The 14329-nt window shown below is 46.2% G+C and overlaps 1 protein-coding gene across 3 annotated transcripts in view; it reads left to right on the forward strand.

Annotated features, from left to right (window-relative positions):
- Positions 1–14329, forward strand: part of LOC126052149 (collagen alpha-1(XXVII) chain-like) — a 213607-nt gene that overhangs the window by 185281 nt on the left and 13997 nt on the right. For all 3 annotated transcript variants that reach the window (XM_049832394.1, XM_049832392.1, XM_049832395.1), the window contains 8 exons: positions 3517–3570; positions 3692–3799; positions 5182–5235; positions 5551–5604; positions 10596–10652; positions 10803–10856; positions 11829–11882; positions 13336–13389. In XM_049832394.1, coding sequence (XP_049688351.1) covers positions 3517–3570; positions 3692–3799; positions 5182–5235; positions 5551–5604; positions 10596–10652; positions 10803–10856; positions 11829–11882; positions 13336–13389 — 489 coding nt within the window. The remainder of the gene's footprint in view (positions 1–3516; positions 3571–3691; positions 3800–5181; positions 5236–5550; positions 5605–10595; positions 10653–10802; positions 10857–11828; positions 11883–13335; positions 13390–14329) is intronic.

Genomic DNA, 14329 nt, shown 5'->3' on the forward strand with positions numbered 1-14329 from the left:
CAGAAGAATGGAGGAAAGAAGGATCTGATCTTTTTTGAAGGCTACCTAAGTTGTTGCTGGGCTTGTTATTGCTTGTGTAACGTGTGGCATGTAAGAGTCCGGTGATTTCTGGGAACTGCGCAAACCACTGCATACATGCCCTGTGAACGTCTGGGATTGCAACAAACCAACCACATCTGGAACACCACAAGTAGAGATATCACATATATGGGAACCGCAGACAAGTGTTGAAGTGCCTCTAAATTCATCTGGGCAAAATTCCTGCGCAGTTGGAGAAAGCACATCCAGGAAAATCGGACATATGGTAGGCTTCCCGCTCACCAGCAGAGCTCTGCTGGCCAAAGTCCTAGAAAGCATGCTGGTAGAGCACAGAAATATCCTTTGCTGATAGAGCTTACGCCATTCAAGGAGGTGATTCAGGCTGCAACATCCAAGCCACATTTCTGCTGATGGTGTCACCCATTTAGGGTCACCATTCTGCTGATGGTATGACCCATTTATTTATACCAGCAAAGCTTTTAATCGCCAGATGAGAGCTAATAACAGTGAGGGAGGCTCAAAGGAAGATCACCGTGGTTTACTGCGAGTGACAGCTGGTCTCCCTATCACTGACAAGAGTTGGAGATGCTGCCAATTTTTATTTCTCCAGCAATGAAGAAGGAGCCACACCCCAGCTGGAGGACCCAGGAGAGCCTTCTGGAGTAGATGAACAGCCCTGCTCAATGAGGCCAATGCATCATAAGGGGGAAAGCCGGTACAGGGAGTTTATTGGAGCCTGTTCTTCTGTTCGGACTCCGCCAACAGGGAAAGACAAGCTGAAGGAACCCAGAGAAAGTTGAGACCCTGTTTGAACATGGCACAGTCTTCTGTAGCTCAAGTTTATTTTTGTGAGCAGGGCTTGAACTGTCAAAGTTGCGTTTATGTTTTGGTTTTTTCCCCTCTCTCAGATGACTCTAACCCTATATCTGTACTTCACAATTGCAGGTGCAAGCAGGAACTTGAATGCTGGCAGATTTTAGGAACAGTGTGGAAATGTTGTTTCTCAGATGGGAAGATTTAAGGCCTGAACCTGTCTTCTCAAAAAGCAAAGACATTTCCCAGTGCAGGGTAGAAGCAAGTTTCAGTCCTTGCTTCCATGGGAGATATATCCAGGTGGGGGGAACCAGGCTGTACTTCAAACTCTCCTGAAGTAACTGTGAGATCCTCGTGACCTCCCCTGTGATCAGGGCCCATCTGCCCTGCAGAATGATAAAAGGGTACATCTCATCAATGCACTGGTGCCTGCATTTTTTTGCAGACAGTGTAATGCATCCTCATCCTGGGGATGGAACCGTAACTTGGAAGTATTTGTTTCAAGAGCTGTAACAGCACAGCAATTCAGGAGCACATCTGAGTGTGCAAGATGACTCTGCTGGAGAAGATCAAGGGCTTGGCCATCACTGGGGCCAGGAACAGATTTAACTTAAAACGGACTTTCTCCCACTTGCAGGAAACATCTACTGCCCGCACTTCCAAAACATCTCAGTGCACAGTCCAGGGAGACCGACAGAAAACCACTATGCAACTAATTGGAAATCCCAGTTGTGTCTTTATTCGTTCAGATCTTATTTTGACAGTAAACTTTTGTGAGTGATTCCACTGTTTATTCTCCAAATTTTCAAGCCACTGAGCATCATGGTATTGCTGCAGAAGAGGATCTGAGAGCATTATTGCTGCTTCGCTACGCACATCACAACTGATACGCGGGGAAGTTGAGGGACCTGGTACTAGGTCTAGTGGTAAGCTAGCTGCAGAGCTGGATGGGGATGGCCATTTCCCAGGCTGATGCTTTCATTGGTGAGAATTTCTCTGTGCTCCTGTCAAAAGCGTAAATCACGCGGGTGACGCTGGAGGCTTGGCACCCACAATTCATCATGTATTGCGGCTGCTCAGCATCTGTGGGAAAATAATTCCAAAAGAGATCTCTTGGAAAGTGGCAGCAAAAAATAGCAAACAAAAACCCCGAGAAGTACAGAAGAGACAACAGAACAGGACTGGGGTACTCCTCGGCAAGGACCTGTCCTTTGTGAAGCTCTAAGGCTGGCAAGATGGGCTCTTGAAATGCTTGACTTAGGTAAAATGGAGCTATTCCCTTTGGGGAAGTGAAGAACTGGCACAATTCTTTAGGTCTGTAGTAAGTCTGAATCGCTCCTTTGTGTTAAGACCAGGCACTTATGAGGCCCATGTTTCAGATCAGAGTGAAAACACCGATAAGGCTAGCTTTATAAATTGCTTTTGTTAGCTGAGACTGCAACATCAACGGTGGTGAAAATTATACCTTCTTAACTGGGAGGTGGGAGAGCAGAGGGAGACATGCTGTGCTGGTGTGTAGATGCTGTTGAAAAGTTTGTCGCAATTGCCAAAAAGCATGAGTTATTTTCTTCAGTGATCCTTCTGCTTCTTTCTGTCAAATCCAAAATATGTTGTCTGCCTTGCAGCCAACGGGGTCAAACACTGAAAAAATGAACTCCTTGGGCTCCCTAAGGAGACTGTGCTATACTTAGTTGCTCATCACAGCTAATTTCTGCTGTGTGTGTGCAAGGAGGGGCAGCAGGTTCTTCTGCCTGTGAGGCACCCACGCAAGGTGCACAAAGTAGGCTAACGTTTCCGTCTCTCATTGCTGCAGCTCCCACCTGAAGTTTTGCATCCCGCTCCATTTCTAGATGCCTGATCAGTATATTGTGATTTCTATGTGCTGTGTGTTGCAGTAATAATAATACAAATAGAGGAAAGGGGTTTGCACTGTAAGCAGAAAGCTGTGCATGGCAGATAGATAGAAAATGAAACCACTGCCTGTTTTTACAAGGTAAAAATAAGAATTGCTGTGGAGGCAATGGTTCCACTGCCCGTATCCTAAAACCATATAAAAAGTATTGATATCAATTCAGTGCTATAGATGAAGGTGAAAGATACAGCTCTGTTTGTAAAGCAGTGGTCCACAGATGGCAGCTCTGTCTGCAGAGCAGAGTAAGCATTTGGGGGGCGCAGGGTAAATGTATTTTCCACATTTCAGCCCCTTCTGTAGCAGTGGCTGGGTAGATACCATTTTACAGTTCAGTGCGTGCTATCTTTAAGGAGCACTTCTGAGATAATTCTTTTGTATCCTTGAGGACAGATAGACACATCAGTAGTTTTCCATCATCCACCTGTCTTTGACATGTGATCTGAAGATGAAAAATACCACCTTTCAGCCGTGTTGCCCTATAGTCACCTGGGCAAAGAGATCTTTTCACCCTTAAGCAATGAGGTTCCCTTCTCCTCCGTGTGTTGGAGCAGCTCAAGAACAAACTCAGCCATACTCCGGCTGTAGTACCTGTGAATAGTGACTTTACCTGCATGACTTTCTAGCCTCCTTGTTGGCTCCCATGGGTGAGGATGCTGTCCGGGTTGAGTGTACCAGGGAAGTGGCCTGGGATTGGCTGGTTGGGATGGGACTTCTTTGCTTTCCTATTCCAACAGCTTTTTTTGCTCTCCTAGGGACCAGAAGGGAAACCAGGAAAACAGGGGGAAAAGGGCAAGCCTGGCCAGAAGGTAGGAACGTCGCCTGTTGATAACATCTCCTCCTCTGGATCTCCCTTTCTTTGCTCATCTTTGATATTTATCTGTAGAAGCAGTTTTGTCCTACACTAACATCAGTGCTTTTGTTCTGCAGGGCAGCAAGGGCTACCAGGGGCAGCTCGGCGAGACAGGATCTCCAGGGAAGGAGGGGCCGAGGGGGAACCAAGGCCCTAAAGGATCCCGAGGTACCCTGGGACCTATGGTGAGAAGAGCTCTGCAAATGGTTGAACACAACATGCAGAAACGTGACTAGCAGTGGTGGGCACAGGCCTGAATGAAGCAGAGAGCCCAACAGAGGCTTCAGGGCACAGAAAGTGAAATTATGTTAGATGGGTTTAATTGACCCAAACAGCTTAACACTTGCTCTGAGCAGCACTGGAAAGACTCCATAGTGGTGACTGTGTTGGTGGCCCGTGAACCAGGCTCATGTTGCATCGTGGTGGTTCTTCACAACTCCCCAGATGGGCTGAAATATTGGGAATTTTTCTTGAGAGTGAGATGATAAGCTATTTTTTGCGAAGATCTTTCCCTTTGAGACTGCACACTCATGGCAAGAGCTGCTTCCAAGTCAAACTGTGTTGTTGCAAGGAACTCTGCCTTGGACTTCTGCCCTGTTTCTACACCCACTCTTGGTCTACTTATCTAAAACACTTGTAGCAAGAAGAAATATAGTAGGGTAAAGGGTTTGAGTTGGGGATTGAAGGTGAGGCTTTCAGAGAGAACAACAGTAGTACGGCAGAGAGGGAAGAAAGTTCATTTGCTTTACACACATGAGGCAAATGTATTGGGGCAACAGCAGTAAGTAATAAGTACCTCCTCATGCATGGCAGGCTGGTAAGGAAACTTCTTGCACTATATTTGGTAGAACTTAGTGGAAAAGCAGGAGTTATTTATTAACTGGGAATCACAGTGGTGTTTCAGAACAGTAGCCAATGAGTGATGGAGTAATGGTTCCGCTGATAGTGTTTTCCTGCACTAAAAATTATGGCCTCCCCATATATCCTCCCTTCATATTCCTTGGCAAAGCCTCCATGGACTATTTCATAAAGAAGCAAAGCAATATCTGAGCAGCAGTCTACTCAACTGAACACATTTCTGTTTTGTGGAAAGGGCTTTCTTCCACGCTAAATAGGATTATATGGAAAGTTTGCAATTCACTTTAATGTGGTGATCTGATTTAAACCCTTTTGTTTAGTCTGCTAAAGATGCAATAAACAGCTCTTGCAGTGCCCCCATCTCAACCCAGAAAACTCCTTTCTTGGCCTCAAAACCCACACCGTAAGATTTCCTCCCAACAGTTTAGGATTAGATCATGCATGAGAACGGTCTCGCTGGTGGATTTCCTAGCACAAAGCTAATTTGGATATAAAGATATCCAGAAGCATCACTCTCCATGTGTAAGAGGTTAAAGCCAAGCAAGAGCACTTCAGATGGCTGCAGCAAAGCTCACTGGTGGCCAGAAGAATGGGTGGCTGCACTCCCATGTGGTACTGAGCTTTGCTTTGCATAGCCCAGTGCATCCTCTTCTTGTGGGGTAATACCCATGGGCTACTCTCACAGTGCTGTCTGTCCTTGCCTCTCCAGGGTGCTCCAGGAAGAATGGGTACTCAAGGGGAACCTGGCTTAAAGGGTTACCAGGTAAGAATTTTATTTTCATCCTCCAGCTTCTATCTGTTCTCAAATGCAAAAAAAACCCTGCCATTCCAGGATGCAAAATCGTTCTTAAACTATGATTTATTTCTGATCTTGAGTTCAGTTTAGTTCTTTCTCTAGTCTCCATTAGCACCATCATGACTTCTTCAGATGCATTTGGTTCATCTCTGCCATGACCCATGTGTCCCTCCGAAGCTGGGATGCACAACACAGGGCCTGCGAGATCTGGCAGGAAACCAGAGAGGACCTTCAGTCAAACAGCTCTTTCTTGTCTCCTCACACGCTGTCTGCTCTCTGCAGGGACATGCAGGACCACCAGGGCCAATTGGACCACCAGGGCCAAAGGGGGAAAAGGTAAGTTCGCAGAGTTTAACCATCCTGTCTTCCTTTGGCATGGAAGCTGAGGTAGAGATGATTGCCCCACCGCCATAACATCTGTGCATCTGCGCTCTCCTTCTCTATCTGCAGCAGAGGCAGAGATGCCTCCTTTGCGGCATGGCTACCTATGTAACTCCTGCTGCATCTTTACTTCTGTAAATCAGCACTGAGACACCCGTGCCACTAACACATGCTTTCCAGACACCACATGCCCTTGTGCCAGTGCCTGAGCCAGCCGGCATACATCCTGGGGACATGTTTTTCCTGTATCTGCAGAAATTCTGCTCAATCCCCAAGCCGAAAGAAATCAGACTAGTAGCTTTCTGTGACCGAGTCAGAATAACACCCTGTACAAACTATCTGATCTCCAGCAACCTGCCCATCTGAGCTTAAATCAGCCGACCGCGTGTTGTAAGCAAGGTAGAACTGGCCTGCTTTCCATTGCCCTTGCTCCATTTTCCTCATCACCTGCCACCCCCTCACCTCACTCATCCCCCTCCACCCCTCGATGAGCCCCCTTGTCGCAGCTGGCCTGAGTCAGAGCCCTCTTTCCACAGCGGCTTTCCCCTTGCGTTTTCCCCTTTTGCTGAGTCAGCATGGCCGTAACCAGTTCAGGCTGGAGAAGTGACTCACGCTTTAATGGTTTCCTGTCGGCAGAGCTGGCTGCTCCACGCTCCGCGGACGGCCCAGCTGGCGTTGGCTGTACTCGCAGTGCCGCTGGAGCCCCTCACGTGCCTTCAGTAGCAGCAGCGATGCTCCCTCCCTCGGTGTGGGAAGAAAAGTGATGGTGATTGGGACTGGTCAGTCGTGGGGTCCCCATGAAGAGGAAAGATGCGTGAACTCTTTTCGCTCATTTTCCGCTCCCCATTGCCTAGAGAGCTTTCGGCTTTCCTTCTGCACACAGGTGCGACTGCAGCTGTACGTGTCCAAGCAGGAGCTTCATTGCTTGTAAAAGGAGTTTGTGGGACAGAGATCCCAAGAGCTTGTCTTTGCTGGGGCTTTGAATGTGTCCTTTCAGCTCAGGTTGCTGGGTGTCAGGACGCCCTGTTCACGCTGCTCTCTGTGCTCTGCCTGGAGACTCCTTGTGCAGCAGTGAATCTCTGTGCCGGTGGCCAGGAGTCAGTGGGGTAGGGTGAACAGTTGTGTTCCACTAAGATATTCACATGCCTCAGAAATTTTGCTTGGGGGATGAACAATGGTCATGCTGCCTTTTCTCTCATTTCCTGCTGCTGAAACACATCCGTGGAGGAACAGCTGGTGATGTTCCTGCTGCTCCGCATCTCCATCACTGCCTTGCTGAACTTCCTCTCCAACCCCAGCCTTTCTAACGCTGCCCCGTCCACTTCCTGAGCTACACCCCTTGCTCTTCCGAACTTCAGTAGCATTCCTCCTCAGGTGTATTATGCTGAGTGGCCGTGCGGGAAATGGCAAGTATTAACCAAGCACAACCAGCCCAGGATAATAATGCAGCAGCTCGTGACCATGCACATTGTCAGTTGAGAGCCTGGCCAGAGGTTTCTCGCAGTCCAACTGTTGAAACTTGAGCATCCTGGTAAAAAGTTGTGAGTTGTGACTGCCAAAAGCTAGATCAGCCGTTGGCCTTACAGCAGAAGGAGTAAGAGATGTACAGATATGTATCTCTGTTGTTTAAATTGTGGCTGTTGTTTTATTTTAAAATATTGAAAGTTGCCATCTTCTTGAAAGCTCCCATCGTTTCAATAGTAAATGGCCCTCAAATTATTTGTATGAAGCACTCAGTGTAGCACTCTCCTCTTCACCAACAAAATATTCTTCTGCAAATGGACACTAGAAGAGCACCCCCTCAGACATAACATGGATCCTGGGTCATCAGAGCACAGCAACACTGATGATAAAATGGATTCTACATGCAAGTACCTAAGCTGAAGCCTGACAAAGACACCAAAGCATCTAATGCGTACTGCTGAGAACAGTCAGATCTGTTACTGAGCATTGACAGCCGGATCTCACTCACGTCTTCCTGGAAGGTCAGTGGGTCTGTTGTCACCCTGTGGAGGAGCAGCTCCAGTGAACGAGGAGAGCACAGCATCACACACTGAGCCTCCAGCACCATTTCCTGCAGCATCCAGGTGCTCCGCAAAAGTCTTGCATCTAAGTTTTCTTATCCATCATTCCTTCTTATCTCCAAAGAGTTGCCTGAATCCCAGCCTGAGGATAGTCAGATTCCTTCCCTCTGGAGATCTGTAACCTCATGCACGCGTGCAAACGTGAAAATGGAAGCCTGAATCTGAGAAAAGAAGAGGAAACAAAAATGGGACCGTGACTGCTCTGTGAGCTTTAAACAATGTGGTAAACTTAACTGTGCTGAAGAAGGAGGATATATAACGATGGGGAAGTTCTTTCCTTTTCCAGAGAAGAAAGCAGCTTGGTGAGAGGCATTACTGTGGAATAGAGCTCCCTTGTGCCATACCAGCCAGCTACTCCGCCGCATTTAATACGTTTACAGCTCCTCAAAGAGGCCTTGCTCAGAGCAGACGCCTGCATTTGGCAGCTGCTTAAAGCAGTCCAGATGGGATCCTTTTAAAAATTACAAACTGGTGTATCTCACTTTGGGACAGGAGCCAACAACAACAAGCCTTCCCTTCTTCTCCATGCATTTTCCATTTGTATCCCAACATGTTTACTTTGCTGCCCTTTACTCTAAGTTTTTTTCACTGCAACTTTCCAAAGAATTAGCACAGACCTTTCATGTCCCTCTTGAGCAGCTGAGGCATCAGGAAGTCCTGGAGGAGCTCAGTCTCGCAGTCCTAGAGCTGACGAGGCTGCAGGATTTTCTCAGAAGACAAAGGACAAGGTGAGAATTACTTAAGGGGACACAAAGCCACAACTCAGCTTTGGGGAGAAAGTCTGTGAGTCTTGATGCTCTTCAAGGGCCCCAAGAATTATGAGATTTCTTTGAGTTCATCACGCTCGTTTCAGCTCCCAAATGGCAAGGTGTTCACATCCTGTTTGGGAAGAAGCAGTCAGTGCCAAGACTTCTGCATAGTAACACATATACTGGGATTTTTTTTTTTTCCCTGAGACTTGCGAAATGGTAGCTTTGTTTCTCTTCTAGCCTGCATTCCTTTGATAGTGGCTAGAAAGCAAACCAATTGCCAGATATTCTGCTGCTAACTTCAACCAGCCAGTTCAGTAGCTCCGGAAACTGTTGGCAGAGCCTGTTAGGCGTTACTTTCCTTTTTCTCTACTCTGCCACCCAAATTTCTCTATCCGTACTGCTCAGTACTATATTCTCAAGCCATCCTGGCACAGTTTCTCCCTATGTATTCTTTCTACCATGATATCTCCCCAAAACCCCAGACAAGTATGCTGGAGTTCCCCACCCAGCACACAATTTCTTAAGGACAGTATAACCATAACCTGTGAGTATATTTGAAACCCTGGCAACATTCATCTAACACATGTCACAGCACCAGAGAAAGAAAATGCCACTGTCATCAAGCATGTAATGGAGAGAGATGCACTGAGCTCTTTGCTACCTGTTGAGGTTACCTGCAAGAGGTTTTGCCAAATCATGAGCCTCATTCTGCCAAGCTGTAAATGTCAATACTGGTGCTCAGCCCATGAGAATTCAGTGTGGGTCAGCGTGTCTCTCTCAGCAGTGGCACAGCCCTGATTCCAAGCCATGACCCAGTTCCTACAGAAAAGAAGCTATTGGTTCCACTATCTGAGTTTTTTCACTGAAGGTTATTTACTGCTCCAGGTGTGTCGTTACCAAACACCACATACAAGGAAAGCACCCCAAATATCTTCTCCCAGAGATAGGATCACTGAGAATATGCCCAAGGACCCTTACTATCAGCAGCTGCAACTCAAACCGAAGACGATAGTAACCCAGAGAGAAAGTCAAAGACAGTCGTAAATACACCAGAAAGGGCTGATGCAACCACTGAGAATTACAGAAGTCTGTGGAAAACTTGGCTCTGCATAGCTATGGAGATTTGGATGTTCAAGGCTCTAGGAGCACCCCAAGCACTCTAAACACAGCAGCTCCACTGTGCCAGAACCCCTCAGACCTCCTCTCTCCAGTAGCTGCAACATCAAAGGAGCTCTGAGACATGTTCATCCTAAGGAGCCAGAATGCCAGAGACTCAGTGATATGAAGTAGCCAAAAACTGGAGGAGCTGGAATGTATCTATTTTCTATGGGGAACAAAGAAACAGCCGTCTCTGAGTTAGACTCCAGACAAAATAGGACACCATGACCCTGAGCAACTTAGACAACAGAATTAAAAAGATAGTGTCTGTGTTAAGTCTTGAGGGATCTCTCTGTGGATGTTTTAGAGAGGCCTCAGTTATAAACAAACCGGGTGATGTTATCTGCCAGCCAAACCATGAGCTCTGAGCTCTTGCTGTGGAGCATCCCATCAACAAGTGGAGCTGCTCACACAGCAAGTATGTAAGGGGCTGGCCCTCTCACCTGATCAATTGTAAGAAAGAGAAGCCCACAATGGTGGCACACAACCAGGGAGCCCATCCAGACCACCCTTGTTCCCATGACAGCTCAGGCAGCACTCAATGAGGGTGGGGAAATGCTTGATTAAAGAGTTTGGTCTGACTGTCAGCAATAAAATTCAGAGACAGAGAACTATTTCCCGTATTGTCATAATTACATGCTTCTTGCTTAGCTTTAGGAATTGTTGAAAATAACCCTTTGCACCTGGTTCCTTAGGGAAGATGGTTAGACCAGGCAGAAACAACCACCAGAGAACCAGGAAAGCAATGCGAAGAGTCAGTGTAATCCAGGTTGTGAAGAAAAAAAAAAAAGAAAAAAAAAATTGTTTAGACTTTCTTTGGATTAAAAGTTAGTAAATTCAACAGAGGCTTTGACTTAAGAGACCATGATATGGGAGGACTGGATTGGGTCTGTACCAAAGCATCTGCAATATAATTTTCTGTCTATATTAATACTAGTATTTTTATTCACAGGGAGAACAAGGTGATGATGGGAAGGTAGAAGGCCCACAGGGACCACCTGGAGACAGAGTAAGATGTTAAATCTCTTCTCTAATAAATCCTGGCCTGATTTTTGCAGGTGTATTAGCTGGGTTGCTTCCTTACTTGTAGAACATGCACAAGCCATTGAGATATTGCGGATAACAAATTGACCTTAAGTCTTTGGGTTTTTTGTTGTAGGGCCCCGTTGGTGACAGAGGTGATCGAGGGGAGCCTGGAGACCCTGGTTATCCTGTGAGTCTTATTGCAAATACATGATTCAGAGATGTTTGTCTTGGGGAAGTGCTTCCAATCTGCATCAGCCCACAGAAGGTCTACCCTTTGCCCAGTAGACATTATTAATAACCCACTGTGGTCCCTTGTCAACCGCTGCATGTGGCTGTGTTTCAAACAAGGAGTAATTCAGGTATCTTTACCTAAAGTGGTAAAAATTTTGCTGAAGGCAAATGTAAGTCCTGCAGGTCAGCATCTCATAATGCTGTGCACCTGCCTGAGCACACTGAACTGAAAGAATGAGCAGGACCGTCTCATCAGAGGTATTTATGATTATCAAGGAAATACTCTGGGAAAGATGTGTACAAGAGAGGTCACGTCAAGGCTGGACAAAATTCGAGAATGATGTGCCCATGGCTGATCTTTCATGGGAAGATCTCTGTTAACTTGAAGGTTAGGAAGCTTCCAAAAGCCTATCAGAATTTCTCTCAAAAGCATGACCAGTGTTATGAATTATTCCCCTGTGCTCCTGATGCCCTTTTCGTGGGACATCTCCAGCTGATTGGTGTTGATCTGCAAAGGCTCTATGGACTAAGTCTTACCTCCATCCAAAAGGAGCTGCTCAGAGTGACCCATTACAGTAGCATACAGAAGAGTTCAAATTCACCAGGATAGCAGTGCTGCTGCCTTATTTTGTAGCACAGCAGTCTCCAACTGTTCACTTACATTAGCTCTGTGTGTATTTAGGGATGCATTAGAAAGCCTTCTTTACTGCTTAGATGTTGATTAGCAGTTCCTCTTAGCTATTTCTTTCCAATGCATATCCATGGGAGCATGTACACTACCCGCAAGCTTCAACATTTCTATATTAGCAGAATGCAGTTATGTACATCTTCTCCTGCCCCATGCAGAATGTTACATCTGGTTTTGTTTCCCATTGCCAAAAAAGTACCCAAGAACAAACACATGTTCCCTCTCTGTTTTTTATTTAAGGGTCAAGAAGGGCTCGATGGAGAAAGAGGAAAACCTGGACAGCAAGGCTTACCTGTAAGAGATGCTGCTTTATTGTAAGCTAACCAATGTCACATGCATGTGAAAAACAGATGCGAAAAGGAAGGAAGGTAGGAAGGGCTGCAGTGAGGAATGTGTGGTGAGCTGTGAAATGCAACGTGTGCATTTCCACAAGCCAGGCAGGCCTATAGAATGGGCATTTTGAGTCACACGTTGAGACTAGTGAATGGGTGACAGAACAGGGGGCGCTCCCAGAAGCCTGTCTCCAGAAATGTCTTTTCTGAACAATCCAAGAGGGACTAGAAATCTTAGGAGCTGGGTAGTGGGAGATGATAATGACAGTGGAAGGGTCTGCCTGGAAATGATACATTTGGTATGCTGCTGGTGAGAGCTGGTGCATTGTGAGGTAAGACCATGTTATTCTGCCTGCATGGTGTTTCCTCTCAAATCACTGCATTTATGAAAGACTAAATTATATCCAAATTTAAGGGAAGGACTTTTTATTCCCTTGCTATATACAGCAGCATCGAATTTGTATATGTGACTATTGCAACTGTGAGTGCAGCAGCACGTTAAATGTAGTTCATATTGGGAAATAAGGTTGAATCAACTCCCATTCTTTGTAGGGCTCCTGGGAAGAATAACAGTTTCTATTTTGGGGTAAAATCTTACCGTTCTGTCATATGGCCTAGAAATGGGTAGAGCTGCTGCATTCCCCAGTGGATGTAGTTTATTCAGAGGGGTGGTAGCCCCTCAGATGTCAGTGTTTCAGGTGGAAGCAGGAGTTTAGGATTGTCTTTAGTAAAGAGCCATTAGAACCACATGGCTCAGAAACGAGCTGAAGAAGGAGAGCTCCACAGATGTGTCTTTACTTACCGTTTCTTTGATATTAGACCAGAAATTGCCCCTGACACAAATACCCACAAAAAAATCCTGGATGGCCAGAAGAAAAGATGGAGACGTGTGTCATGGGGAAGACACCAGTAAGAGAGTAGTGAAATACGCTCTTTGCTTTACTCCTCCATAGGTAGCTCTCTAATATCTGACATCCAGGCAAAACCAAGGAAAGGGCTGCAGCATGCAAAAGGGAGGTAGTACCAACACTAAAGATGTAGTCACTGTATAAACTTCTCGTTCTGCACGTCGCTTCTGCAGTACCTTTCTCAAAACAGGCTCCTTCCTGCCCACTTCCCAGCACTGCTTTCCAGGCGCCATCTGGAATTTAGTGAATGATTTCCGTGAATGCAAACACCACCCAAGTGAGGGGGTAGCATTGCTTCTTCTCCAATTGACACCCTGTTAAATGCTCTCTGGAGACAGTTCCTTGCTCCTTTTTCCCCAGGAGGCCTGTCTGAGCACAGGCTGTTCCCCTGAATTGTTTCCATACGGTCAGCGTTGTTAGGGCACAAAAAATGCTGTTCTTTGTACTTCATGCAGGATACTGCCAGAAGAGAATTTCAAGCAGATTTTTCTTGCTTATGTTTTGTAGGGGGATCCTGGACCACCAGGCCAGCCAGGAGCAAAGGGATCCAAAGGTGATGTGGTAGGTTTCAGCAGGGTAGATTTATAGTGTCCCAAGTTTAAAGAAAATGTCTAATTAAGGGGACTCATGTTTTTCCCCAGCATGTATGATTTGGCCTATGGTCTACGCCTTGAAAGACTGTGGAGAACCTGGTGGGAGGGCTGTAAACATGCATTTGAGTGTCCAAGCCCAATAGTTTGATGGCTTTGTGAAACCAGAGAGCAAGACAATTACAGCTCCAGCATGATGGGTGAATCTTGGGCAGGTCTTTAGTCATTGCCATGGGTTGTGTCTCTTTCCCATACCCCTGTTTGTGGTGCTTCCAGCCACAGCTGGCTCCTCTGTCCCTAAGGAGGTCTGAGCCAGGCAAGTGTCTCTCTCTTTTACTTGAACCATAAACTTTTCTGGCTTGAAACCTTCCAGATTTGGAGTCCAGTTATCCATGCAGTTACATTTCTTGGAAGAGTCCCTCTAACTTCTTGCCCTTAACGAGCAAGAAAACACAGCACACATGGGTCCTTCAACGTTCTTTGGGGTACCTCATACCTACTCCTATCTCTACATCTGGCTGTAAGGACAGCTTGCTAATTATTCTTACAGATCAGGGACTTTATTTGCTAAAACATAAGAATGTGACCTCAATACTCAGCAAATTCCTGCTCCCTTTTGGCAGATGTCAGGATTTTTAATCTGACCCTGCTGGGGTAATGCCAGAAGATAGTTTAACCTACAGTAGGTGTTCTTGGCAAAAAGCATACCAGGCGATAAGATAAATAAACTCTACCCATCGATGGACAATCTGGAACTGCCTTTGGGTCTAATGAATAGTGGAGAAAGCACACCCAGGAGTATTTGTTTCATGTAGCTCGCCTGCCTGGTCCCTGTAGATGGAGAAACAATGCACAGAAAATGCAACGCTTCGATTTAAAAGTGCATTAGTGCATGACCTCACTAAGAGAGC

The sequence above is a fragment of the Accipiter gentilis genome, chromosome 29, assembly GCF_929443795.1.
Source record: "Accipiter gentilis chromosome 29, bAccGen1.1, whole genome shotgun sequence".
Taxonomy (NCBI): Eukaryota; Metazoa; Chordata; class Aves; order Accipitriformes; family Accipitridae; genus Astur; species Astur gentilis.